The sequence below is a fragment of the Echiichthys vipera genome (assembly GCF_963691815.1).
Source record: "Echiichthys vipera genome assembly, chromosome: 22".
Classification (NCBI taxonomy): Eukaryota; Metazoa; Chordata; class Actinopteri; order Perciformes; family Trachinidae; genus Echiichthys; species Echiichthys vipera.
In genome coordinates this window covers 2,333,115-2,359,107 of record NC_139847.1, presented here as the reverse complement: position 1 = coordinate 2,359,107, position 25,993 = coordinate 2,333,115, and the positions used below count along the sequence as shown (strand labels likewise).

At 42.6% G+C, this 25,993-nt stretch overlaps 3 protein-coding genes across 4 annotated transcripts in view; 1 reads left to right on the top strand and 2 right to left on the bottom strand.

The window, feature by feature from the left end:
• Nucleotides 1-853: 853 nt before the first annotated feature.
• LOC310964470 (butyrophilin subfamily 2 member A2-like) lies at nt 854-6,404 on the top strand. 2 transcript variants are annotated; one of them, XR_014593746.1, is made up of 6 exons: nt 854-983; nt 4,148-4,516; nt 4,993-5,079; nt 5,170-5,265; nt 5,435-5,715; nt 5,757-6,404. XR_014593746.1 is itself a non-coding variant. In XM_083937599.1 (5 exons), exons 1-5 carry the CDS (start codon nt 926-928, stop codon nt 5,581-5,583), a joined length of 759 nt encoding a protein of 252 aa, XP_083793725.1. In that variant the 5' UTR covers nt 854-925; the 3' UTR covers nt 5,584-6,404. The 2 variants fall into 2 exon arrangements, 1 of the variants encoding a protein (XP_083793725.1); XM_083937599.1 differs by having other exon boundaries at nt 5,435-6,404.
• Nucleotides 6,405-12,677: 6,273 nt separating this feature from the next.
• LOC310964034 (transmembrane protein 184C-like) lies at nt 12,678-21,533 on the bottom strand (the record flags this gene model as incomplete). The annotated part of the gene is made up of 12 exons (XM_083937012.1): nt 21,415-21,533; nt 18,530-18,699; nt 18,288-18,418; nt 17,380-17,416; nt 16,545-16,750; nt 16,380-16,454; nt 15,870-15,963; nt 15,672-15,784; nt 15,360-15,459; nt 13,998-14,075; nt 13,826-13,919; nt 12,678-12,955 (listed from the first exon to the last, which is right to left on the bottom strand). Exons 2-12 carry the CDS (start codon nt 18,644-18,646, stop codon nt 12,678-12,680), a joined length of 1,323 nt encoding a protein of 440 aa, XP_083793138.1. The 5' UTR covers nt 18,647-18,699; nt 21,415-21,533.
• Nucleotides 21,534-23,515: 1,982 nt separating this feature from the next.
• Nucleotides 23,516-25,993, bottom strand: part of LOC310963918 (endothelin receptor type B-like) — a gene marked incomplete at both ends in the record, with an annotated part of 6,757 nt that continues 4,279 nt past the window's right edge. The window contains 4 exons of the mRNA XM_083936875.1: nt 23,516-23,614; nt 24,798-24,906; nt 25,041-25,174; nt 25,953-25,993. The exon at nt 25,953-25,993 is cut by the window's right edge and continues 112 nt beyond it. Coding sequence (XP_083793001.1) covers nt 23,516-23,614; nt 24,798-24,906; nt 25,041-25,174; nt 25,953-25,993 — 383 coding nt within the window. The remainder of the gene's footprint in view (nt 23,615-24,797; nt 24,907-25,040; nt 25,175-25,952) is intronic.

Below are 25,993 nucleotides of genomic sequence, written 5' to 3'. Positions count from 1 at the left end.
CCAACCTGGTCCTGGTCCTGGTCCTGGTCCAGTCCCAGCCTGGTCCTGGTCCAGTCCCAGTCTGGTCCTGGTCCTGGTCCTGGTCCTGTTACTGGTCCTGGTCCAGTCCCAGCCTGGTCCTGGTCCTGGTCCAGTTCCAGCCTGGTCCTGGTCCTGGTCCTGGTTCAGTCCCAACCTGGTCCTGGTCCTGGTCCTGGTCCAGTCCCAGCCTGGTCCTGGTCCAGTCCCAGTCTGGTCCTGGTCCTGGTTCAGTCCCAGCCTGGTCCTGGTCCTGGTCCAGTCCCAGTCTGGTCCTGGTTCAGTCCCAGCCTGGTCCTGGTCCTGGTCCTGGTCCTGGTCCTGGTCCAGTCCCAGCCTGGTCCTGGTCCTGGTCTTGGATCAGAGGTGAAACGTCTTCCTACAGGTGTATTTGTTATTGAGTCAGTTGAACACGTCAGCACGCACGTTCAGAAACACTCACAACAACAGGAACAAACATTAAAAAAGGGAAATTAGGGAAGATCTCAGTTTGGAAATGTAAAACTGTTTAGATATTGGAGACAAACAGGATTGATGGGGAGAATTGAACCGATGAGATTAGTGAATACCTCCAACATAGGTGGCAGTGATGCACCTTAACACTGGTTATCACCCGCCATAAACCCATAAACACACAAACAGGTGGAACAGGAAGTTGTTCGTCCCAACCAGAGCTGCAGCAGCAGCTGGGGGGTGACTTCACTTTTGCACTTGGGCGTTTTCTTCTGTGATGACATAAGTGGAGTCAGGTGAGGGGGAGAGAGAGAAAGAGAGAGAGAGAGAGAGAGAGAGAGAGAGAGAGAGAGGGAGGGAGAGAGAGAGAGAGAGAGAGAATCTTTAACACATTTAGGCTCCTTGAGGACACTTTTGCACATGTTGTGGTTCTTAGAGGAGCTGCAGCAGCGGAATGGAGGAGACTTCACTTTTGTACTTTGGCGTTTTCTTCTGTACAGTCGGAGGAGCAGGTAAACTCATCTCTTAAACTCTACTTTCAGATCGTTCATGTTCACAAAAGTCTAGAATTTACTGCAGCTTTTGTAGTTTCTACAGTTAACTAATTGTAGTGCGGCCGTATTTTGACACTTACGGTAAACGCACCTCTGCAGGTGAGCGTTTTATTCAGAAACTGTATTTAAATGGGTTTAAAGCACAAAGTGTGAAACAACAACAGTAAAGTGTTTAACTTTCATCTCAGCTGCTCTGAACACTTTCAATGGGCTTACCACAAGTGTCAGAATACGGGCGCAATACAAATATAGGTAGGCGCTCACCTGAGCGCAGCTGGGATTTGTTCAACAATTAATTTCTGGCATTCTGGAAAATGTATAAGCATTCATTTCACAGTGAATGATGTCATTTGTCTTTTGTGCAGATGTCTTTGTTTACGGATTTAATGATTTTACTTCGTATGCGTTACAGCCCCAAAGCAACGCCGCCCTTTTGTCTCGGACAGTCAACGCCCATTCCACCGTTTTGTTAATGCAGCTGATTTAGTCAAAACTAACCAATTCAAACAATTCAGTATCTATCTATATATACTGAATTGATTGAAATGGTTAGTGTTGACTAAATCAGTCAACATATATATAAATCATATATATACACACACACACACATATATATACATATGTGCACATATAGCGCATTCTCACACACAGGAGCACACGTTTATGCTCCTAGAGGACACTTTAACACACGTTTATGCTCCTAGAGGACACTTTAACACATGTTTATGCTCCTAGAGGACACTTTAGCACACGTTTATGCTCCTAGAGGACACTTTAACACACGTTTATGCTCCTAGAGGACACTTTAACACACGTTTATGCTCCTAGAGGACACTTTAGCACACGTTTATGCTCCTAGAGGACACTTTAACACACGTTTATGCTCCTAGAGGACACTTTAGCACACATTTGAGCTCCTAGAGGACACTTTAGCACACGTTTATGCTCCTAGACGACACTTTAGCACACGTTTATGCTCCTAGAGGGAACTTTAGCACATGTTTTGGCTCCTAGAGGACACTTTAACACACGTTTAGGCTCCTAGAGGACACTTTAACACACGTTTAGGCTCCTTGAGGACACTTTAGCACACGTTTATGCTCCTAGAGGTCACTTTAACACACGTTTATGCTCCTAGAGGACACTTTAACACACGTTTATGCTCCTAGAGGACACTTTAACACACGTTTATGCTCCTAGAGGACACTTTAGCACACGTTTATGCTCCTAGAGGACACTTTAACACACGTTTATGCTCCTAGACGACACTTTAGCACACATTTGAGCTCCTAGAGGACACTTTAGCACACGTTTATGCTCCTAGAGGTCACTTTAACACACGTTTATGCTCCTAGAGGACACTTTAACACACGTTTATGCTCCTAGAGGACACTTTAGCACACGTTTATGCTCCTAGAGGACACTTTAACACACGTTTATGCTCCTAGACGACACTTTAGCACACATTTGAGCTCCTAGAGGACACTTTAGCACACGTTTATGCTCCTAGACGACACTTTAGCACACGTTTATGCTCCTAGAGGGAACTTTAGCACATGTTTTGGCTCCTAGAGGACACTTTAACACACGTTTAGGCTCCTAGAGGACACTTTAACACACGTTTAGGCTCCTTGAGGACACTTTAGCACACGTTTATGCTCCTAGACGACACTTTAGCACACGTTTTGGCTCCTAGAGGACACTTTAGCACACGTTTATGCTCCTAGAGGACACTTTAACACACGTTTAGGCTCCTAGAGGACACTTTAGCACACGTTTTAGCTCCTAGAGGGCACTTTAGCACACGTTTAGGCTCCTAGAGTTCACTTTAGCACACGTTTAGGCTCCTAGAGGACACTTTAGCACACGTTTTAGCTCCTAGAGGACACTTTAGCACACGTTTAGGCTCCTAGAGTTCACTTTAGCACACGTTTAGGCTCCTAGAGGACACTTTAGCACACGTTTTAGCTCCTAGAGGACACTTTAACACACGTTTAGGCTCCTAGAGGACACTTTAGCACACGTTTTAGCTCCTAGAGGGCACTTTAGCACACGTTTATGCTCCTAGAGGACACTTTAACACACGTTTATGCTCCTAGAGGACACTTTAGCACACGTTTATGCTCCTAGAGGACACTTTAACACACGTTTTAGCTCCTAGAGGACACATTAGCACACGTTTATGCTCCTAGAGGACACTTTAACACGTTTATGCTCCTAGAGGACACTTTAACACACGTTTATGCTCCTAGAGGACACTTTAACACACGTTTTAGCTCCTTGAGGACACATTAGCACACGTTTATGCTCCTAGAGGACACTTTAGCACACGTTTATGCTCCTAGAGGACACTTTAACACACGTTTAGGCTCCTAGAGGACACTTTAGCACACGTTTTAGCTCCTAGAGGGCACTTTAGCACACGTTTAGGCTCCTAGAGTTCACTTTAGCACACGTTTAGGCTCCTAGAGGACACTTTAGCACACGTTTTAGCTCCTAGAGGACACTTTAGCACACGTTTAGGCTCCTAGAGTTCACTTTAGCACACGTTTAGGCTCCTAGAGGACACTTTAGCACACGTTTTAGCTCCTAGAGGACACTTTAACACACGTTTAGGCTCCTAGAGGACACTTTAGCACACGTTTTAGCTCCTAGAGGGCACTTTAGCACACGTTTATGCTCCTAGAGGACACTTTAACACACGTTTATGCTCCTAGAGGACACTTTAGCACACGTTTATGCTCCTAGAGGACACTTTAACACACGTTTTAGCTCCTAGAGGACACATTAGCACACGTTTATGCTCCTAGAGGACACTTTAACACGTTTATGCTCCTAGAGGACACTTTAACACACGTTTATGCTCCTAGAGGACACTTTAACACACGTTTTAGCTCCTTGAGGACACATTAGCACACGTTTATGCTCCTAGAGGACACTTTAACACACGTTTATGCTCCTAGACGACACTTTAACACACGTTTATGCTCCTAGAGGACACTTTAGCACATGTTTTAGCTCCTAGAGGACACTTTAACACACGTTTTGGCTCCTAGAGGACACTTTAGCAAAGGTTTTTCAACAATTGGGATTAAATTAATGCATTTCCTTCTTTTATTCAGTTCGGTATGAGGTGATCGGTCCATCTCAACCAGTCGTCACCACCTTGGGCGATGATGTCATCCTGCCATGTCAGGTGGTCCCTCGGCTCAACGCGGAGAGCCTGACGGTGGGGTGGTGGAGGCCCGACCTCCCTCTTGACCCCGCGGACCCACAAAGTAATTACAGGTTTGTTCACTGTTACCATGAGAACCAAGATGAGGAGGACATGAAGCAGTCGTCGTATGTCAACCGGACGGCGCTGATGAAAGACGACCTGAACTACGGAAACATATCTCTGAAGATCCTGAACGTGAAGCGCAGTGACGCAGGAATATACAGCTGTCGACTCCCACAGTGGGGGACTGCTGCAATCATTCGACTCATTGTTGGTACGTTTATTTTAAGTTTTTCTTTCTGAAACACAGACCGTATAAAAACAGACGTAGCGTCTCCGTCGAGGTCCGTTCTCTAACTTGATCCAATCGTCCTCGCCTACGGGAGTCTCCATCTTGTCAGACTCTGACTCCGCCTCATTTCCTCTGACCAAAAAAGGGCATGTATGTGACGCTGGGGGGAGGGGCGTACGTCCATCTGGCTGACGTTTACCTCCGAGGATTAGTGAGGGCCAGAGGCTAGCTGTCACTCTAGAGGCCACGCCCCTAATTATTCATAAACTTTAACCTCCAATAAAACTTCCTGTTTGATCCAAACAGGAAGTCGCTGGGCGGGGCTTGGTTTGAACCTGGAAATCGTATTTTGAAAGGGCGTCACAGCAGATTTAACAGCTGTATGAAATGATTTGTGAAAGCTTTATTCTGAAATACTGTTGAACCCGGTCCAGACGTCTTCTAAACTTTGTTTTCAGAACAAACCTCAGATCCAGCGTTGACGACGGAGACGCTGCTGCTGCGTCCCAGAACCCTCCCAACTCCAGATCGAAAAGAAAAGAGAGGTGAGAAAACATTTCCTCTAATCCAGCTCCTATGTGTGTGTGTGTTGTGTTCCACTCACTGTGCGTTTATCTCTGTGGTTTTTACATCAGGTGGTCGGCGCCATGTGTTCGCACTGATCCCAGTTCTGCTGCTGCTGCTGCTGCTGGTGGTCCTGTGTGGATATTCACACGGGCCAAAATCTAAATGTAAGTTTGTCAATCAAACTGACCTTTTATTATTATTATTATTATTATTAATCCTGTGTTATTTGTCCCTCCAACTGTTTGCCGTTGCCTGACCAAACCTCTTGCTTAAGGACACGTTGGCAGTTGAACCGGAGAAATCACAGATGAACCTGTCTTTGTGTTTTCATAGGGCGGCTGTGGCTTGGTGGCAGAGTGGGTCGTCCTCTGATCGAGAGATTGGTGGTTCGATCCCCATCTCCCCCCGGTCCACATGTCGAAGTTTCCTTGAGCAAGACACTGAACCCTGAATTGCTCCCCGTGCTGCGCATGGGTGTGTGAATGTGTGTGAATGGTCAGATTAGATGGTCTGTAGGTGTCCACTGCCATCAGTGTGAATGTCTGTGTGAACGGGTGAATGTGACAAACACTGTGAAAGCACCTTGAGTAGTCAGAAGACTAGAAAGGCTACAAGTCCATTTACCATAAGTCTAGCTAGTGCTAGCTAATGTTAGTGTTAGCTAGCACTAGCTAGTGCTAATTACATCCCTAGCCAGGGTTACGCAATAGGACGATTCAACACGACGCCACCTCGATATCATTCGTTCTTCCAGGAGGCAAAAGTTACAACCCTGGCTCTCAGGTTGAAACAAAGGGGAGACACACAGTGCTCTGAATATAATGTATAGTTTACATAACGTGTGTGTGTGTGTGTGTGTGTGTGTGTGCGTATGTGCATATGTATATAAGAGACATACACAACAGCAAGTTGTAGGCCTGAGCAGCAGTCAGCTGCTCAGCCACCAGAGAGAGAGAGCAGACTGACTAAGGTGGCCTTTTATTATTGAGGCCGCTCCCTTAGGTCTGCTTAGGACGGACCTCTGCCTCTAGGAGTTCCTGAAAGGCAGAGAGTACAGGGAGGTCACAGAGCGTATTTATCATGTTTTTGTTTTAGCTGTTCGAAAACAAGTATGAAGTTTTTTTAGGGTTTTTACTTTTGCACTTTTAATAGATGCTGCTGTCTCTTTACCTTTAATATTATTAAGTTATTTATTAATCCTTGTAATGTCCCTTAAAGCTCAGTATTCATTTTTTAATGAACCGTTTGGAGTCTTGTGTCTGTGCAGAAAGTGTTAAGTCACTTTATCTTTTCTACCACATCATAAAACGGTGCCATGATGGAGTGAGGAGGAGTTTGATCGTGTTTTACACTGAAAAAACAAGTAAAAACTAACAGCTGGTTAGTTCCAAGTCTCTTTCATTGTGTCCCTGTAGCTTTGTTTTCCAAATGTTTCAAAATAAAAGTCATTTCTTTGTCAAAGTCAGTGTGTTGACGTTTTTCAGAATATGGTTATTATAGAAATATTTGATGCAGATCACATCGGTGTCATCAAACATGTTCCCATGGCGCCTCCTTAGTTTCAGCCCGTCACGGTGAACCTGCAGGTGTGTGTTCACAAACTCCTCTGACGCAAGTACGTGGAGCCTGACCTGCGAGAAGCTCCGTAAGGATGATTTACGGCTGTTTACGGAGTCTATTTTAGTCATTTTGTGTCTATTTTAGTCATTTTGAGTCTATTTTCAGTCATTTTGTGTCTATTTTAGTCATTTTGAGTCTATTTTAGTCATTTTGAGTCTATTTTGTCATTTTGCATCTATTTTAAGTCATTTTGAGTCTATTTTAGTCATTTTGAGTCTATTTTCAGTCATTTTGTGTCTATTTTGCATCTATTTTAAGTCATTTTGAGTCTATTTTTAGTCATTTTGAGTCTATTTTACATCTATTTTAGTCATTTTGAGTCTATTTTACATCTATTTTCAGTCATTTTGTGTCTATTTTACATCATTTTGAGTCTATTTTACATCTATTTTAAGTCATTTTGAGATAGTTTTGCATCTATTTTTAGTCATTTTGAGATAGTTTTGCGTCTATTTTGAGTCATTTTGAGATAGTTTTGCATCTATTTTCAGACATTTTGAGTCTATTTTTTAGTCTTTGAGTTAGTTTTACAGCTAGTTCAATAATTGTGTCTATTTAAGTCATTTTTAATTAGTTTTACGTCCATTTTAATTTATTTTGCAGCTATTTGAGTCATTTTTTGTAGCTTCTTTTGAGTTAGTTTTGCATCTAGTTTAGGAAATGTTCTGTATTTTAAGTCATTTTGAGTTAGTTTTTACATCTATTTCATGGTCTGAGTTGGTTTTTACATCTATTTTAAGTCATTTTGAGTTGGTTTTTACATCTATTTTAAGTCATTTTGAGTTGGTTTTTACATCTATTTTAAGTCATTTTGAGTTGGTTTTTACATCTATTTTAAGTCATTTTGAGTTGGTTTTTACATCTATTTTAAGTCATTTTACATCTCTAATCATTTTGCATCTATTTTAAGTAATTTTGAGTTGGTTTTACAGCTAGTTTAATACTTGTGTCTAGTTTAAGTCTTGTTACGTCTGTTTTACATCAATTTAACTCATTTTGTTTCTATTTTTTGTCCTTTTGAGTCGGTTTTACAGCTAGTTAAATAGTTGTGTCTGGTTTTAGTCCTGTTGTGTCTGGTTTTAGTCCTGTTGTGTCTGGTTTTAGTCCTGTTGTGTCTGGTTTAAGTCCTGTTGTGTCTGGTTTTAGTCCTGTTGTGTCTGGTTTTAGTCCTGTTGTGTCTGGTTTAAGTCCTGTTGTGTCTGGTTTAAGTCCTGTTGTGTCTGGTTTTAGTCTTGTTGTGTCTGGTTTTAGTCCTGTTGTGTCTGGTTTTAGTCCTGTTGTGTCTGGTTTTAGTCCTTCTGTGTCTGGTTTTAGTCCTGTTGTCTGGTTTTAGTCCTGTTGTGTCTGGTTTTAGTCCTGTTGTGTCTGGTTTTAGTCCTGTTGCGTCTGGTTTTAGTCCTGTTGTGTCTGGTTTTAGTCCTGTTGTGTCTGGTTTTAGTCCTGTTGTCTGGTTTTAGTCCTGTTGTGTCTGGTTTCAGACCTGTTGTGTCTGGTTTTAGTCCTGTTGTGTCTGGTTTTAGTCCTGCTGTGTCTCGTTTTAGTCCTGTTGTGTCTGGTTTTAGTCCTGTTGTGTCTGGTTTTAGTCTTGTTGTGTCTGGTTTTAGTCCTGTTGTGTCTGGTTTTAGTCCTGTTGTGTCTGGTTTTAGTCCTGTTGTGTCTGGTTTCAGACCTGTTGTGTCTGGTTTTAGTCCTGTTGAGTCTGGTTTTAGTCCTGTTGTGTCTGGTTTCAGTCCTGTTGTGTCTGGTTTTAGTCCTGTTGTGTCTGGTTTTAGTCCTGTTTTGTCTGGTTTTAGTCCTGTTGTGTCTGGTTTTAGTCCTGTTTTGTCTGGTTTTAGTCCTGTTGTGTCTGGTTTTAGTCCTGTTGTGTCTGGTTTTAGTCCTGCTGTGTCTCGTTTTAGTCCTGTTGTGTCTGGTTTTAGTCCTGTTGTGTCTGGTTTTAGTCTTGTTGTGTCTGGTTTTAGTCCTGTTGTGTCTGGTTTTAGTCCTGTTGTGTCTGGTTTTAGTCTTGTTGTGTCTGGTTTTAGTCTTGTTGTGTCTGGTTTTAGTCCTGTTGTGTCTGGTTTTAGTCCTGTTGCGTCTGGTTTTAGTCCTGTTGCGTCTGGTTTTAGTCCTGTTGTGTCTGGTTTTAGTCCTGTTGTGTCTGGTTTTAGTCCTGTTGCGTCTGGTTTTAGTCCTGTTGCGTCTGGTTTTAGTCCTGTTGCGTCTGGTTTTAGTCCTGTTGTGTCTGGTTTTAGTCCTGTTTTGTCTGGTTTTAGTCCTGTTGTGTCTGGTTTTAGTCCTGTTTTGTCTGGTTTTAGTCCTGTTGTGTCTGGTTTTAGTCCTGTTGTGTCTGGTTTTAGTCCTGTTGTGTCTGGTTTTAGTCCTGTTTTGTCTGGTTTTAGTCCTGTTGTGTCTGGTTTTAGTCCTGTTGTGTCTGGTTTCAGACCTGTTGTGTCTGGTTTTAGTCCTGTTGAGTCTGGTTTTAGTCCTGTTGTGTCTGGTTTCAGTCCTGTTGTGTCTGGTTTTAGTCCTGTTGTGTCTGGTTTTAGTCCTGTTTTGTCTGGTTTTAGTCCTGTTGTGTCTGGTTTTAGTCCTGTTTTGTCTGGTTTTAGTCCTGTTGTGTCTGGTTTTAGTCCTGTTGTGTCTGGTTTTAGTCCTGCTGTGTCTCGTTTTAGTCCTGTTGTGTCTGGTTTTAGTCCTGTTGTGTCTGGTTTTAGTCTTGTTGTGTCTGGTTTTAGTCCTGTTGTGTCTGGTTTTAGTCCTGTTGTGTCTGGTTTTAGTCCTGTTGTGTCTGGTTTCAGACCTGTTGTGTCTGGTTTTAGTCCTGTTGAGTCTGGTTTTAGTCCTGTTGAGTCTGGTTTTAGTCCTGTTGTGTCTGGTTTTAGTCTTGTTGTGTCTGGTTTTAGTCCTGTTGTGTCTGGTTTTAGTCCTGTTGTGTCTGGTTTTAGTCCTGTTGTGTCTGGTTTCAGACCTGTTGTGTCTGGTTTTAGTCCTGTTGAGTCTGGTTTTAGTCCTGTTGTGTCTGGTTTCAGTCCTGTTGTGTCTGGTTTTAGTCCTGTTGTGTCTGGTTTTAGTCCTGTTTTGTCTGGTTTTAGTCCTGTTGTGTCTGGTTTTAGTCCTGTTTTGTCTGGTTTTAGTCCTGTTGTGTCTGGTTTTAGTCCTGTTGTGTCTGGTTTTAGTCCTGCTGTGTCTGGTTTTAGTCCTGTTGTGTCTGGTTTTAGTCCTGTTGTGTCTGGTTTTAGTCTTGTTGTGTCTGGTTTTAGTCCTGTTGTGTCTGGTTTTTGTCCTGTTGTGTCTGGTTTTAGTCTTGTTGTGTCTGGTTTTAGTCTTGTTGTGTCTGGTTTTAGTCCTGTTGTGTCTGGTTTTAGTCCTGTTGCGTCTGGTTTTAGTCCTGTTGCGTCTGGTTTTAGTCCTGTTGTGTCTGGTTTTAGTCCTGTTGTGTCTGGTTTTAGTCCTGTTGTCTGGTTTTAGTCCTGTTGTGTCTGGTTTTAGTCCTGTTGTGTCTGGTTTCAGACCTGTTGTGTCTGGTTTTAGTCCTGTTGTGTCTCGTTTTAGTCCTGTTGTGTCTGGTTTTAGTCCTGTTGTGTCTGGTTTTAGTCCTGTTTTGTCTGGTTTTAGTCCTGTTGTGTCTGGTTTTAGTCCTGTTGTGTCTGGTTTCAGACCTGTTGTGTCTGGTTTTAGTCCTGTTGAGTCTGGTTTTAGTCCTGTTGTGTCTGGTTTCAGTCCTGTTGTGTCTGGTTTTAGTCCTGTTGTGTCTGGTTTTAGTCCTGTTTTGTCTGGTTTTAGTCCTGTTGTGTCTGGTTTTAGTCCTGTTTTGTCTGGTTTTAGTCCTGTTGTGTCTGGTTTTAGTCCTGTTGTGTCTGGTTTTAGTCCTGCTGTGTCTCGTTTTAGTCCTGTTGTGTCTGGTTTTAGTCCTGTTGTGTCTGGTTTTAGTCTTGTTGTGTCTGGTTTTAGTCCTGTTGTGTCTGGTTTTAGTCCTGTTGTGTCTGGTTTTAGTCCTGTTGTGTCTGGTTTCAGACCTGTTGTGTCTGGTTTTAGTCCTGTTGAGTCTGGTTTTAGTCCTGTTGTGTCTGGTTTCAGTCCTGTTGTGTCTGGTTTTAGTCCTGTTGTGTCTGGTTTTAGTCCTGTTTTGTCTGGTTTTAGTCCTGTTGTGTCTGGTTTTAGTCCTGTTGTGTCTGGTTTTAGTCCTGTTGTGTCTGGTTTTAGTCCTGTTGTGTCTGGTTTTAGTCCTGCTGTGTCTGGTTTTAGTCCTGTTGTGTCTGGTTTTAGTCCTGTTGTGTCTGGTTTTAGTCTTGTTGTGTCTGGTTTTAGTCCTGTTGTGTCTGGTTTTAGTCCTGTTGTGTCTGGTTTTAGTCTTGTTGTGTCTGGTTTTAGTCTTGTTGTGTCTGGTTTTAGTCCTGTTGTGTCTGGTTTTAGTCCTGTTGCGTCTGGTTTTAGTCCTGTTGCGTCTGGTTTTAGTCCTGTTGTGTCTGGTTTTAGTCCTGTTGTGTCTGGTTTTAGTCCTGTTGTGTCTGGTTTTAGTCCTGTTGTGTCTGGTTTTAGTCCTGTTGCGTCTGGTTTTAGTCCTGTTGTGTCTGGTTTTAGTCCTGTTGTGTCTGGTTTTAGTCCTGTTGTGTCTGGTTTTAGTCCTGTTGTGTCTGGTTTTAGTCCTGTTGTGTCTGGTTTTAGTCCTGTTGTGTCTGGTTTTAGTCCTGTTGTGTCTGGTTTTAGTCCTGTTGTGTCTGGTTTTAGTCCTGTTGTGTCTGGTTTTAGTCCTGCTGTGTCTGGTTTTAGTCCTGTTGTGTCTGGTTTTAGTCCTGTTTTGTCTGGTTTTAGTCCTGTTGTGTCTGGTTTTAGTCCTGTTTTGTCTGGTTTTAGTCCTGTTGTGTCCCGTCCATGAGGAGGTTTCCAGACATGAAGCTGAAGCTCTTTATTATATTTATTTATTATATATGAACAAACACCCGTAATGCTGCCGTCCTGATGGTTTTTCAGCGACGTGAAGCTGAAACGTCCGTGTTCCTGTTGAAATGTCGTTGAACGTGTCGGATTTTGTCCGTTTTTACCTAAAAAAACACTTTTAATGGTAAAAGAGTGAAGAGAAACAAACAGGAAGCTTCTTCAGACTCCTCTGTTCACGAGCTCTGAGGAAATCAAAGTGTCCTGATGGTTTTTACGGAGCTTTAGTTTCATCTAGTGCAGGAAAACAAGTGTAACTATGGATTATGTATGATTGTTTTTGAATTACATAAATAAATGGACTGATTATTAAGTTACTGTGACATTAAATAAACACAAATAACGTTAAAAAGAGATGTAGGCGTAAAGAAAAGTGTGTTTATAAAGGAAATAATACATAAAGACGTGGAGACAACAATTAAAATATGCATTTAAAATCATAAGAAAATGGGAAATTAAGAAGTAAAGTAATCAAATTAATCAAATATGTCTTTAAATTTACCAAAAATAATATTAAAAAGAAAGAAATGACAAAGTAAATAAGAGGTAAATAAACAAATAAAACATGCAAAAATAAAAACATTTAAAAATATATAAAACAAAAGTAAAATAAAGCTTATTAAACCTGTAATATCAGTCACATTTATGGTTATTTTTAATATTATTATTATTATTATTAATGTGTCTGATTCCACAGCTTCAACCCTCCACAGGTGCAAACAGATGCATCAGCCAATCACGGCTCAGGTTGTGTCCGCGGGCGTCCGTCGACAGGAAGTGACCCGTCAGTCTCTGGTGACTGGATGTGACGTGTTTATTTAGGATGAATTAGAACAAACTGGGCTCGAGGGCACTTCAGCACCGCGGGCGTCAAACCACAACATCGTCAAAGCTCCTCCTCCAAACACAGATTTCAACATTTAGGTTAAAAACACTCCACAAACACGGCGCTGACGTCCACACTTTGCTTCTTTTCCACGTCGACGAGAGTTCAGAGGAAGTTTCTGTGTCACCGCGACACGAACGGGTGGTTACGGGTTCACTGGGCGCCGCCCGCCTCCGGGGGTGAGCCGCCGTCGCTGTCGTCGTCCCAGGACGAGGAGGTGAACCCCGCGGGGGCGGAGATGGAGTGAGGGGCGGAGGTGTGTCCGAGGCCTTGGTACCGCCCGCTGGAGGACGGGGAGGGGGGCATGGACGTGGTTGCCGCGGCGACGGGGTCCTGGGAGGACGCCGTGAGGAGGCCCGTGTGCTCGGTGTGTTCGGGTCGAGCCGCCGCGCCGAAGTACATCTTGTTGGGACGACCCAGGAACGTACGACCTGGAGAAAGGTGAGAAAATGACTTTATTATTGTTTTCTAGGACATTTACGTCACATCTCAGCGGAGAATGTTTTTTTTTTTTTACACAAATTTTATTAAAAGTAATAAAACACGTGAAAATCGCTTTAAATAACGGAATACAAACAGGTTGTATTCACACATTCCCTTCTATTGATCTCATCTCATCTTCAGCCTCTTATCCTGGATCAGGTCTCGGGCGCAGCAGCTCCAGCAGGGGACCCCAAACTTCCCTTTCCCGGGCCACATTAACCAGCTCTAACTGGGGGATCCTGAGGCGTTCCCAGGCCAGTGTGGAGATCTAATCTCTCCACCTGGTCCTGGGTCTTCCCCGAGGCCTCCTCCCAGCTGGACGTGCCTGGAACACCTCCCTAGGGAGGCGCCCAGGGTTCATCCTTACCAGATGATCCTGAACCACCTCAACTGGCTCCTTTCAACGCAAAGGAGCAGCGGCTCTACTCCGAGTTCCTCACGGATGCTGAACTTCTCCCCCTCTCTCTAAGGGAGACTCCAGCCCCCCTCCTGAGGAAACACATTTCACACGCTTGGACCTGGACCTGGTTCTTTGGGTCCTGACCCAGCTTTCATGACCACAGGTGAGGGTAGGAACCAGGACTGAGGGTAGATCCAGAGCTTTGTCTTCCTCAGTTCTCTTTTCATCACAACGGTGCGGTAGAGCGACTGCAGCTCCGCCCCCGCTGCTCCGATTCTCCGGCCAAACTCACGCTCCATCGTCCCCTCACTCGTGAACAAGATCCAGAGGTACTTGAACTCCTTCACTTGGGGTCAGGCTCCTTTTTATTGATGCGTTTGACAAAATCAATAATCCATAATGAGCCTGAGACGCTCACCTGCGTGACGGACCTGCTCCGTGACATCAGCTCTGATGTCAGAGAAATCCCACATGGCCAGGAAACTGTCGAAACACGAGCCCTCCTCAGCTTCCTGGATCACATCAGAGCATGTTTTGTATCATATATCATATTATATTTTATCATATAAGATAGAAAAGCAGATGTTTACCTGTACGTAGGGTTTGTAGGTGAAGGTGTAGTGGTGAGCGATGGCAGCCAGGAACATTTCTATGCAGATGATGAAATCCTGTGGCGGGAGAGAAATTGGTTAAATAGAAAAGAAATTATATTATTAAAGAACCTCCTGTTACTTCTAAACTTCATCGGAGATCAGGAGTACTCTGAAACCCTAGTGCACAGGACTTTTACTTTGAAATATTGCTCAGGTTTGTGTCTGTAGTCGCAGATTTCCTCAACTCAAACGTTTCAGATCCAAAAATGAAAGAAAAGACATGAAAACGTGAAACAAAGGACTCGAAAAAATCACTAATTTACTTTTGTTTTCAGTTCAGGTTCATCTGAAGCTAAGCTAACACGTTAGCATGTATACTGGTATTTTATTTTGTAATTTAAAGGTACAAAGGTCACAAGATTTAAACTTATTGTTGAGTATAATTCAAGTAATCTTGTTTCTGGGTATATTTAAATACACTCTTTGTCAACACCGTATCTTGATGCCCAGGCGCAGTCTCACGTGCATCTTTACGCTAACGTCACCTCAGGGCGCCCTCCCACTGTGCCTCCGTCCCGTGCCCCGTGCTTTAGGGTCCTTGTCCTCCCCTCCAGGCCCGTTTGTACTCACACTACCTGGGCCTCGGAGAATGCTTCTTGCTGCCTATACGTCATCACGCTGTAACACGTCACACGCATTGATGACGTCATGGCGATGCGTGGCTTTGTTTCCAGATCTTTCCGTAGACCTCGGAGTTTTTGTGCGTCTTGTCGACTGTTTTTGAATCCTTTCATCGACCAAATCTGCAGTAAACACTCCACCTCCGCATCACACCAACGTGAACCTTTCACCGCCATTGTTTGAAATGTCCGCGCATGGTCCCTCCTTCTTTTTTCTACGTCCCAACAGGCGCACAGGAAATGACCTCAGAACCGCCGTAGGCCTCGTGCTCGTACACGTGCGCACGCTCGTGCTCGTACATGTGCAAACGTGCTTTACTAAAGCCCACCTCTCCCAAATGGGCCGTGGACGACAAGCGTGCCGCTCCTAGACGCGGTACGGTTGCACTCACACTGGTCAAAGGAACCAGACTTTACCCGTGAAACCTGTTTTGGCCCCGGTGCAGAAGGACAGTGTGAGTGCGCCCTTAAACTCAGTCTGGGCCGTTTGAGACTCAAGATAACAAATAATAATAACAACAATAATAATAATAATAACAACAATAACAATGATAATGATGATGATGATAATAGCGAGGATGGCAGTTCTGAGCGTACGTAGGTTTAAGTCAAACACTGAGACTCTGAGCTCCGTGTGAATCCCGTAACGTGTTTTATTTGTTGATAACTGTGCGTTCACCTGCAGCCCGGTGGCCACGGCCTCCACGCTGTCCCAGTCCCAGGTGTGCGTGTCCGAGATCACGCCGACCTTCACCAGGAACGCTATGAAGACGGCCTGCCTGCACAGAGAGGTTTTCATTAGAAGAGTGAAAAGAAACTTGACTCTGACGTTAAATTAAAGAAGAATACAGAAACTTGTATTAGGGCCAAGTACTCTAATTATTACCCCCCTAAATCGTCCATAATTTGTTTATTTTTTTCATACGTGGCCCTAAAACGCCGTCGTTGGAAACCCCACTCACATTTTCTGTGTGTGTGTTTGAGTTCTTACCAGAAGGAGACGAACACGACCAGTTTGACGCAGAGGAACTTCCCCACGGGTCTGATGGGAGTCAGCTCTTCTCTGAGCGCTCGGTACAGCAACAGCAGACAGTACATGGCAAACTGTGAGAAGACAGACATCCCATCATGCAACAGGAGAGTGTGTGTGTGTGTGTGTGCGTGTGTGTGCGTGTGTGTGCGTCTTTACCAGCTGAGATATGTTGTTGATGATGACCAGGTAGGACCAGGCGTTCCTGAAGCTGAAGTTGGCTTCGTCGTAAACGCCACAGAGCTGACAGATGCTGCGGACAGAAAGAGACGCTTTGATGACAACGGCAACGCCGCCGCTGCCTCTGTGGTTACGGGCGGCGCCTCAGATTCAATTTGGGATGTTTTACGGCTGTTTGGTGTCTATTTGTGCCTATTTTTAGTCATTTTGAGTCTATTTTAGTCATTTTGAGTCTATTTTAGTCATTTTGTAGCATCTTTTTAGTCATTTTGAGTTAGTTTTGCATCTATTTTCAGTCATTTTGCATCTATTTTAATCATTTTGTTTCTAATTTTCAGATTCAATTCAATTTATTTTGCCAAATCATAGCAAAAGTTATCTCAGGACACTTTACAGAGTAGGTAAAGACCACACTCTATGTATGTGGCACCACAGAAAAGATCGTGGTCAGTTCTTCCAGGATGTGAACGTTGCCATTAGTGAACTTACAGGGCTATCACCGTGGTTACGGGTCTGACCACTGTATACTGGAGGACTCCCAGTTTGCACCTGAACAGCAGCACCCTGACAGAGAGAGAGAGAGAGAGAGAGAGGAACAGTGTCACCTCCAGCCACACATCCCTCCATCACACAGTGGCCCCGCCCGCCTCTTACTCGCCCATGGGCCACGGCGGGCAGCAGCAGAGCGGCGGCAGGTGCGGCTGCTGCTGCTGGACCTCCAGCATCAGCACCAGGCTGGGGTACTGGTTACTCAGGAAGCTCAGCAGGAACATCAGGAAGTTGTAGATGACATAGGCCTCATAGCACTCCCTGCACGTGTCCACGTAGATGGCCAGGCTGGGATACCGCAGCGCCAACCACTGGGGACGGGAGACAGACACGTGGACGTGAGGAGGGAGGGAGAGAGGGAGAGAGGGAAAGAGACAGAGAGGGGGAGAGAGAGAATACCATCATCACATTAACTGTAACTAAGTTAACTGACAACAACAGCACGTGTGTGTGTGTGTGTGTGTGTGTGTGTGTGTGTGTGTGTGTGTGTGTGTGTGTGTGTGTGTGTGTGTGTGTGTGTGTGTGTGTGTGTGTGTGTGTGTGTGTGTGTGTGTGTGTGTGTGTGTGTGTGTGTGTGTGTGTGTGTGTGTGTGTGTGTGTGTGTGTGTGTGTGTGTGTGTGTGTGTGTGTGTGTGTGTGTGTGTCTAACTCTACCTCTGGTCTTGTGACAATGTCCCACTGCCTCTAATTAAGCTCTGTTGCCAGGGTAACATAATGTAATAGAGTGGACACTAGATCTGTGTGTGTGTGTGTGTGTGTGTGTGTGTGTGTGTGTGTGTGTGTGTGTGTGTGTGTGTGTGTGTGTGTGTGTGTGTGTGTGTGTGTGTGTGTGTGTGTGTGTGTGTGTGTGTGTGTGTGTGTGTGTGTGTGTGTGTGTGTGTGTGTGTGTGTGTGTGTGTGTGTGTGTGTGTGTGTGTGTGTGTGTGTGTGTGTGACTCACGCTGTCTAAACTGTAGATGGGCACCATCCACAGTATTCTGGTGGAGAGAGACAAGCGTTAAAATGGCCCCCGGGGTCGTTTTAGTTCTGAATATACATAAATGAGCCATGGAGACGTTTCTTTCATTGATCAAATATTAACAGAGAAATCCTGGAGAGTCATTGCAGACAACACTGAACCATTCAAAGGTCTTTTTTAACCACTAATACTGCTGAAAATAACACCAAACCTCTGCAGCAGCATGAGAAGAGTCCCTACACACACAAGTCGATCACTGAATGCACTGGAGTTCAGGTCAAGAAGGAAATTATCGACCTAACACCCTTTCAAAATATGATTTCTGGGTCCAAGCCTTGTATTTCTACAACACTGCAGTGTCGTGTTCCTCGTTGTTTGAACAGATCTGAGTTTAAAAAACAACCTAATTGTCATTTGACCTCTTTCTTCTGGATGAAAAAGACGTCTAACTGATGAAAGAGGTGATCCTGATTGTACCGTTGTTTCTGTTTGGACCCGGAACTCTTATTTTGAAAGGGTGTGAACAGCCTGTCAACACAGACCTAGCCTTTTGCTAAAGATCGTAAGGCAAGGAAAGTTTATTTGTATCGCACAATTCAACAACAAGGCAAGTTTTGAATGCCTTCACCGCACTGCCCCGAGCTAACCACTGTTAGCCACGTCCGGCTGTTAGCCTCTCTCCTGGATTTCTCCGTCAAAGGTTGTTACACGAAAAAAAACTGTCTCGATGCGTATTTGATGTAAATTCATGCTGAAAAAGAGCACGGGACACACTTCATAACTGACAGCAACCTGGAAGACGAGAAAAATTCATTCTTCACTTTCAGACGTTGTGTGTTTCTGTTGTCTGACTCGCACTGTTCCTCTAAAGTAACGGTAAAGGTGAGCACCTGATGATGGGCCTCTGCAGCTCCGGCTGGGTGAAGTGCACCATGTGCTGCAGGATCCCCCACAGGGAGATTGGGATGGTGAGAAAAACAAACACTCCAGCAATGAACCAGGCTTTACTGTGAGTCCCCACCTGCAGAGACAAAGACAGACGTTAGGTTGCATGTGACGCTCATAGTGTTAGCACGCGCCAGCTAGCTACGCCTCCATCGTCGCGTGGAGGTGATGCGTAAATAAAGTGTACCTTGTCTTTCTGCAGCTCCCAGATGCAGAGCGGCAGCACGGCCACCAGCAGAAGAGCGTACAGAACCAGGACCAGCGGGCGGATCCACCTCCTCCACTCTGCACAGGAACACGGCATGATGGCTGCTTCACCCTCAGACGGCTACAGGCACATCCTCCACCAGACCACACCTGTCAGGTACAACACAACACCTGTCAGGTACGACAACACAACACCTGTCAGGTACAACACAACACCTGTCAGGTACGACACAACAACACCTGTCAGGTACATCACAACACCTGTCAGGTACGACATCACAACACCTGTCAGGCACAACACAACACCTGTCAGGTACGACATCACAACACCTGTCAGGTACAACATCACAACACCTGTCAGGTACAACATCACAACACCTGTCAGGTACGACACAACAACACCTGTCAGGTACGACAACACAACACCTGTCAGGTACAACATCACAACACCTGTCAGGTACAACACAACACCTGTCAGGTACAACACAACACCTGTCAGGTACGACACAACAACACCTGTCAGGTACGACAACACAACACCTGTCAGGTACAACATCACAACACCTGTCAGGTACAACACAACACCTGTCAGGTACAACAACACGACACCTGTCAGGTACGACATCACAACACCTGTCAGGTACAATACAACACCTGTCAGGTACATCACAACACCTGTCAGGTACATCACAACAACTGTCAGGTACATCACAACACCTGTCAGGTACATCACAACACCTGTCAGGTACATCACAACACCTGTCAGGTACAACACAAAACCTTTCAGGTACAACACAACATCCGTCAGGTACAACACAACACCTGTCAGGTACATCACAACACCTGTCAGGTACAACACAACACCTGTCAGGTACATCACAACACCTGTCAGGTACAACACAACACCTGTCAGGTACAACACAACACCTGTCAGGTACAACACAACACCTGTCAGGTACATCACAACACCTGTCAGGTACAACACAACACCTGTCAGGTACAACACAAAACCTGTCAGGTACAAAACTTGTCAGGTACAACACAACACCTGTCAGGTACAACACAAAACCTGTCAGGTACAAAACTTGTCAGGTACAACACAACACCTGCTAGGTACAACACCTGTCAGGTACGAAATCTGATTCATTAAGTGTATTTTTTAGCTAAAACTGGATAAAAATATCAAATATGGACATTTTATCAACTAGACAGTGACAACAAGTAGGCTAGTTCAATTAATAAAATACACTAAAAGGGGAAAATGCTGATTCATTAAGTGTATTTTTCGCTAAAAACTGGATAAAAATATTAAATATTGACATTTTATCGACTAAACAGTAAAAGCAGTAAGTTACAGACACATAATACTTGATTTAATTATGATTTGACGTTAAATATTCAAATATTTGGACCGTTAAAATGGAAAAATGCTGATTCATTAAGTGTATGTTTAGCTAATAACTAGCTAAAAATATAAAATATAGGCATTTTATCGACTAGACACTAGACAGTAACAACAACTAAGCTAGTTTCATTAATAAAATACACCAGACTGTGAAAACTGATGTGAAATTTGATTAAACGGTGATTTGACCTTAAATATTCAAATATTTGGACCGTTAAAAAGGAAAAAAATGCTGATTCATTAAGTGTATGTTTAGCTAATAACTTGATAAAAATATTAAATATTGACATTTTATCGTCTTTAAAACAGTAGGCCTATGTTGCAGAAATAAAATACTTGATTAACGTTAATTATGATTTGACGTTAAATATTAAAAAATTTGGACCGTTAAAAGGGAAAATGCTGATTCATTAAGTGTATGTTTAGCTAATAACTAGCTAAAAATATAAAATATAGGCATTTTATCGTCTAGACACTAGACAGTAACAACAACTAAGCTAGTTTCATTAATAAAATACACCAGACTGTGAAAACTGTTGTAAAACTTGATTAAACAGTGATTTGACGTTAAATATTCAAATATTCGGACCATTAAAAGGGAAAAATGCTGATTCATTAAGTGTATGTTTAGCTAATAACTTGATAAAAATATTAAATATTGACATTTTATCGTCTTTTAAAACAGTAAGTTACAGAAATAAAAACAATAATAACGTTAATTATGATTTGACGTTAAATATTCAAATATTTGGACCGTTAAAGGGAAAAATGCTGATTCATTAAGTGTATGTTTAGCTAGTTACTAGCTAAAAAATATAAAATATGAACATTTTATCGTCTAGACACAAGACGTTAAAAACAAGTAAGCTAGTTTCATTACTAAAATACACCAGACTGTGAAAACAGATGTGAAACTTGATTAAACGGTGATTTGACGTTAAATATTCAAATATTTGAACCGTTAAAAGGGAAAATGCTGATTCATTAAGTGTATTTTTCGCTAACATTGGATACAAATATCATATATTGCCATTTTATCGACTAGACAGTAACAACAAGTAAGCTAGTTTCATTAATAAAATACACTAGACTGTGAAAACTGTTGTAAAACTTGATTAAACGGTGATTTTACGTTAAATATTCAAATATTTGGACCGTTAAAAGGAAAAATGCTGTTTCATTAAGTGTATTTTTCGCTAAAAACTGGATAAAATACCAAATATAGAGATTTTTATCGTGTTTAAAACAGTAAGTAGCAGAAATAAAATACATAATTAACGTTAAATATTCAAATATTCGGACCGTTAGAGATGAAGCTCATGCACAGTGACGGTTGGCCTGTTTTTCTCTCTCGGTCCAGTTTCTGTTACCAGGCAACGCATCCATCCACCGCCCCACCGCGCGCGCCATACACACACACACACGCAAACACACACACACACACACACACACGCTGTTACCGTGTGTTCCGCTCAGACCGGACCCGGATCGATCACATCCGTCCGTTGACCCGTTCTACGCGGAGGGGCCGGGGTCTCGGGCTGCAGCTGTACGGGTTTGGGCTCCCTGTTCCCGGCTGTTTGTGCTCCCTGCTCCCCGGTGTTTACGCGCCCGCGTCACGAGGACGAGGAGGAGGAGCAGGAGCGCGGGAATCTAATTATCTTCATCCAAAGGTATTTGAATGATTTTTATTATTTTTACATTTTATTTACAAAAATATAAACGGAAGCAACTAAAATCAACTTTGTTTTTTAATATCAATAAATTATAATTAAATTACAATTAAACCTGACTAAATGGAGAGGAAACAATTAAACTTAAACATGTAAAATAAATTAATTTATAATTTAAAAACTTTATTTATTAAGAACAAAATGTTTTAATCTTCATTTATTAATGTACTTATTTTTATATTTATTTATAAACATTAAAATCTAAACACCAGGAAAACAAAAATCAAATTTTTATATTATAATTTTTTTATATTATTTTTTATATTTTAATTTATAAAAATAAAAATAAAAACGCCAGGAAAAAAACACGGAGGAATAAATAAACTTTGTTTTTTTTAATTAATAATAAATTAAAAGACAATTAAACCTGATTAAAAGGAGAGGAAACAACTGTAAATTAAATAAATTAGTCATTTTAAAGTGTATTTATTATGAACCAGATAATTTAATCTTCATTTTCAATTTACTTCTTTTTATATTTATTTATAAAAATAAAAATCTAAATGCCAGGAACAAAAATCAAATTTGTTTTTTTAATATTAATAAATTACAATTAAATTAAAACCTGACTAAATGGAGAGGAAACAATTAGACTAAAAAATATAAAATAATTTAATTAATCATTTTAAAGCTGTATTTATTATGATCCAGATATTTTAATCTTCATTTATTAATTTACTTATTTTTACATTTATTTATTAAAATTAATTTCTAAACGGCAGGAAAAAAAGTGTGTGTTAATGTCGACATCTGGAGTATTTTAGTCCCAATTTATCCTTTATTTATTATCGGATCTACACCAAAACAATAATAATAATAAAAAAAGAGAAAAGGAACAATATGAAACAATAAAACACAAACATTGTCACAAATAAACAACAAAAACAAAATAAAAATAATAGTTGAAATAAACATCGTTAGTTTCATAACGGGTGCAAAGTTACGGGAATATCGGGGGAAATTAACGGGAATAAACTGCAGATTGCTGTATTTATATTTTCATACACAGACATAAATATAAACATTTGTTTTCTCATAAGCAGATATAAATGCTTATATATGCAGATACGCCTGCAAACACTTGTAATACACATATTTAAGCTACATTTGTGACTTTATCTGTTTGTTTGTGAGCTAAAATAGTGTTGATTAAATGTATAAACGTCAGAAATAAATAATAATAAATGAAAGAAATCATCAGAGATATCATCAGAGATACAGAAATGTGTCCTCTGTTCATCATCTATGTACAGTGCACCTTTAAATACAGTAAGTAGTGACGACCCGTAACGCTTTATTCCTGTTAAATTCCATTTATTCCCATTTTAAACCCTATTTTTCATATTTTGGGATGTAAATAATATTTCTTCCCTTACAGGAGTTTTAAAACCACTTCATTTATTTACAGGTGGAGTTTTAACGTTATATTTTTAAATATGAAACACAATAATAAATACACGACGTGGCTAACATTAACATGGTTAAGTGGTTGTTAAGTGTCTAGTGTCTCAGTGTGGGGGCTCGTCCCTCAGTGGTCCGTGTGTTTGTACTGGAGGCTCGTCCCTCAGTGTTGGGGCTCGTCCCTCAGTGGTCCGTGTGTTTGTACTGCAGGCTCGTCCCTCAGTGTTGGGGCTCGTCCCTCAGTGGTCCGTGTGTATGTACTGGAGACTCGTCCCTCAGTGTGGGGGCTCGTCCGTCAGTGGTCCGTGTGTTTGTACTGTAGGCTCGTCCCTCAGTGTGGGGGCTCGTCCCTCAGTGGTCCGTGTGTAAGTACTGGAGACTCATCCCTCAGTGTGGGGGCTCGTCCCTCAGTGTGGGGGCTCGTCCCTCAGTGGTCCGTGTGTTTGTACTGCAGGCTCGTCCCCTGGTGAAGAGGCAGCGTGCTGTTGGAGAGAGAGCCAGAATAACACCAACAACACAGACAGGACTGACGGACAGAGGGACAGGCAGAGGGACAGACAGACAGGAGACAGACAGACAGAGGGACAGACAAGGGGACAGACAGACAGTTTGATTAAAGGGGTACTCCGGCAATCTAGTTGTGCACTTCCATATAAAGTTCACAGAGACACATTTAAAAAAACCAATGAACAAAAGACCCAGATATCCTCCAACACCTGCGCCTACATTTCCCATAATGCAACCAACAGCATAGCCCCCTAGTTTTGCATCTATTTTTAGTCATTTTGCATCTTTTTGTGGTGGTTTTGCATCTATTTTTAGTCATTTTGCATCTTTTTGTGGTGGTTTTGCATCTATTTTAAGTCATTTTGCATCTTTTTGTGGTGGTTTTGCATCTATTTTTACTCATTTTGCATCTGTTTGTGGTGGTTTTGCATCTATTGTTAGTCATTTTGCATATTTTTGTGGTGGTTTTGCATCTATTTTTAGTCATTTTGCATCTTTTTGTGGTGGTTTTGCATCTATTTTTACTCATTTTGCATCTTTTTGTGGTGGTTTTGCATCTATTACTAATCATTTTGCATCTTTTTGAGTCATTTTGCATGTTTTACATTTCATGTGTGGTCATGTTTTGTCTGTTAGTCATTTTCCATCTCTTTCTAGTCGTTTTTCTTCCGTTTGTGGTGAGTTTTCTTCTATTGTTAATCATTTTGCATCTGTTTTTAGATCTTTTACTTTTCAATGTGGCTATTTTTAGTCCTTTTGCACCTCCTTGTGGTCATTTTTTAGTTGTTCTGCATCTATTTTTTTGTCTTTTCTTGTCTCTTCTTGGTTGTCTTGTGTGTATGTTTCTAATTGTTTTGTGTTTATTTCCAGTCCTGTTGTCTCTCTGTGGACACTTTGGATCATTTCTAGTGCTTTTGTGTCCTTAATCATCTCTTTGTGACTGATTGACTCGTGTAAAGTCGGTGGAGTGCCCCTTTAAACAAACATGTCTCTGGTCACTTCCCACAAGTCTTTTATCAAAGGTCACGACCTTTTCTATGTTTATCACTCTCCGTCCTCAAGAACCCAAAACATTTAGATAGTGTCTCTCTGTCCTCTCGTTGTCTCACGCCCTCTGACCCCGTGACCTCGCTGTGATGTCACTCTGACATTCACCATCATCGGCACTCGGACCGCAGAGCACAGCCACGCTCGCTTTTTACCTTGAAGCAGTTTTTGAACTTCTTGGAGACAAAGAAGAGGATTATGGGGTTGATGCAGGAGTTGATGGTCGCCATGTTGATGCTGAAGTAGTCGAGCACCAACAGGAAGCTGCGACCACAGAAGAAGAAGAGAGAGACAACATTACAAACTTAAAAGGAAGAGAAGAGCAATAAGGAAATGACATCACTGTAAAGCTGCAACCAGAGAAGGAGAAATGTGGCTGTGTGTGTTTCTCCACCTACTTTAACAGCTCGCAGCGGTGTGCGTCATGGGACTTGTAGACGGTCCTCTTCAGCAGGCGACTCAGATGAAGTGGAAACCAGCACAGGGCGAAGATCACCACCAGGCAGAACACGGCTTTAGCTACTTCTCTACGCTGCAGAGAGAAACGTGCCTCAGAACATAGGCGTGCACGGGGGGGGGGGGCAATTGTTGACAAAGGCGTGCTAAAGTGCCCTCTAGAAGCCTAAACCTGTGCCAAGGTGTCCTCTAGGGGCCAAAATGTGTGCTAAAGTGTCCTCTAGGAGCCAAAACATTTGTTAAAGTGTCCTCTAGAAGCCAAAACGTGTGCTAAAGTGCCCTCATGGAACCAAAATGTGTGCTAAAGTGTCCTCTAGGAGCCAAAACATGTGCTAAAGTGTCTTCTAGGAGCATAAACGTGTGCTAAAGTGCCCTCTAGGAGCCAAAACATGTGCTAAAGTGTCCTCTAGGAGACAAAACGTGTACTAAAGTGTCCTCTAGGAGCCTAAACGTGTGCTAAAGTGTCCTCTAGGAGCATAAACGTGTGCTAAAGTGTCCTCTGGAGCCAAAACGTGTGTTAAAGTGTCCTCTAGGAGCATAAACGTGTGTTAAAGTGCTCTCTACGAGCCTAAACGTGTGCTAAAGTGTCCTCTAGGAGCAAAACGTGTGCTAAAGTGCCCTCTAGGAGCCAAAACGTGTGCTAAAGTGTCCTCTAGGAGCCAAAACATGTGCTAAAGTGTCCTCTAGGAGCCTAAACGTGTGCTAAAGTGCCCTCTTCAGTGACGAGGACGCGTTATATGTGACCTTTTTTTTACTTTTCGCCCCTGCCCTTTAAAAAGTCTGTGCACGCCACTGCCTCAAAAGATGATCACCAAACAGAAGTCCTTGTGTCAGTCATACCAGTGTGTGTTTACCTGTTTAAGGTGTTCACTCAGTGCGATCCTCAGACTTCCCT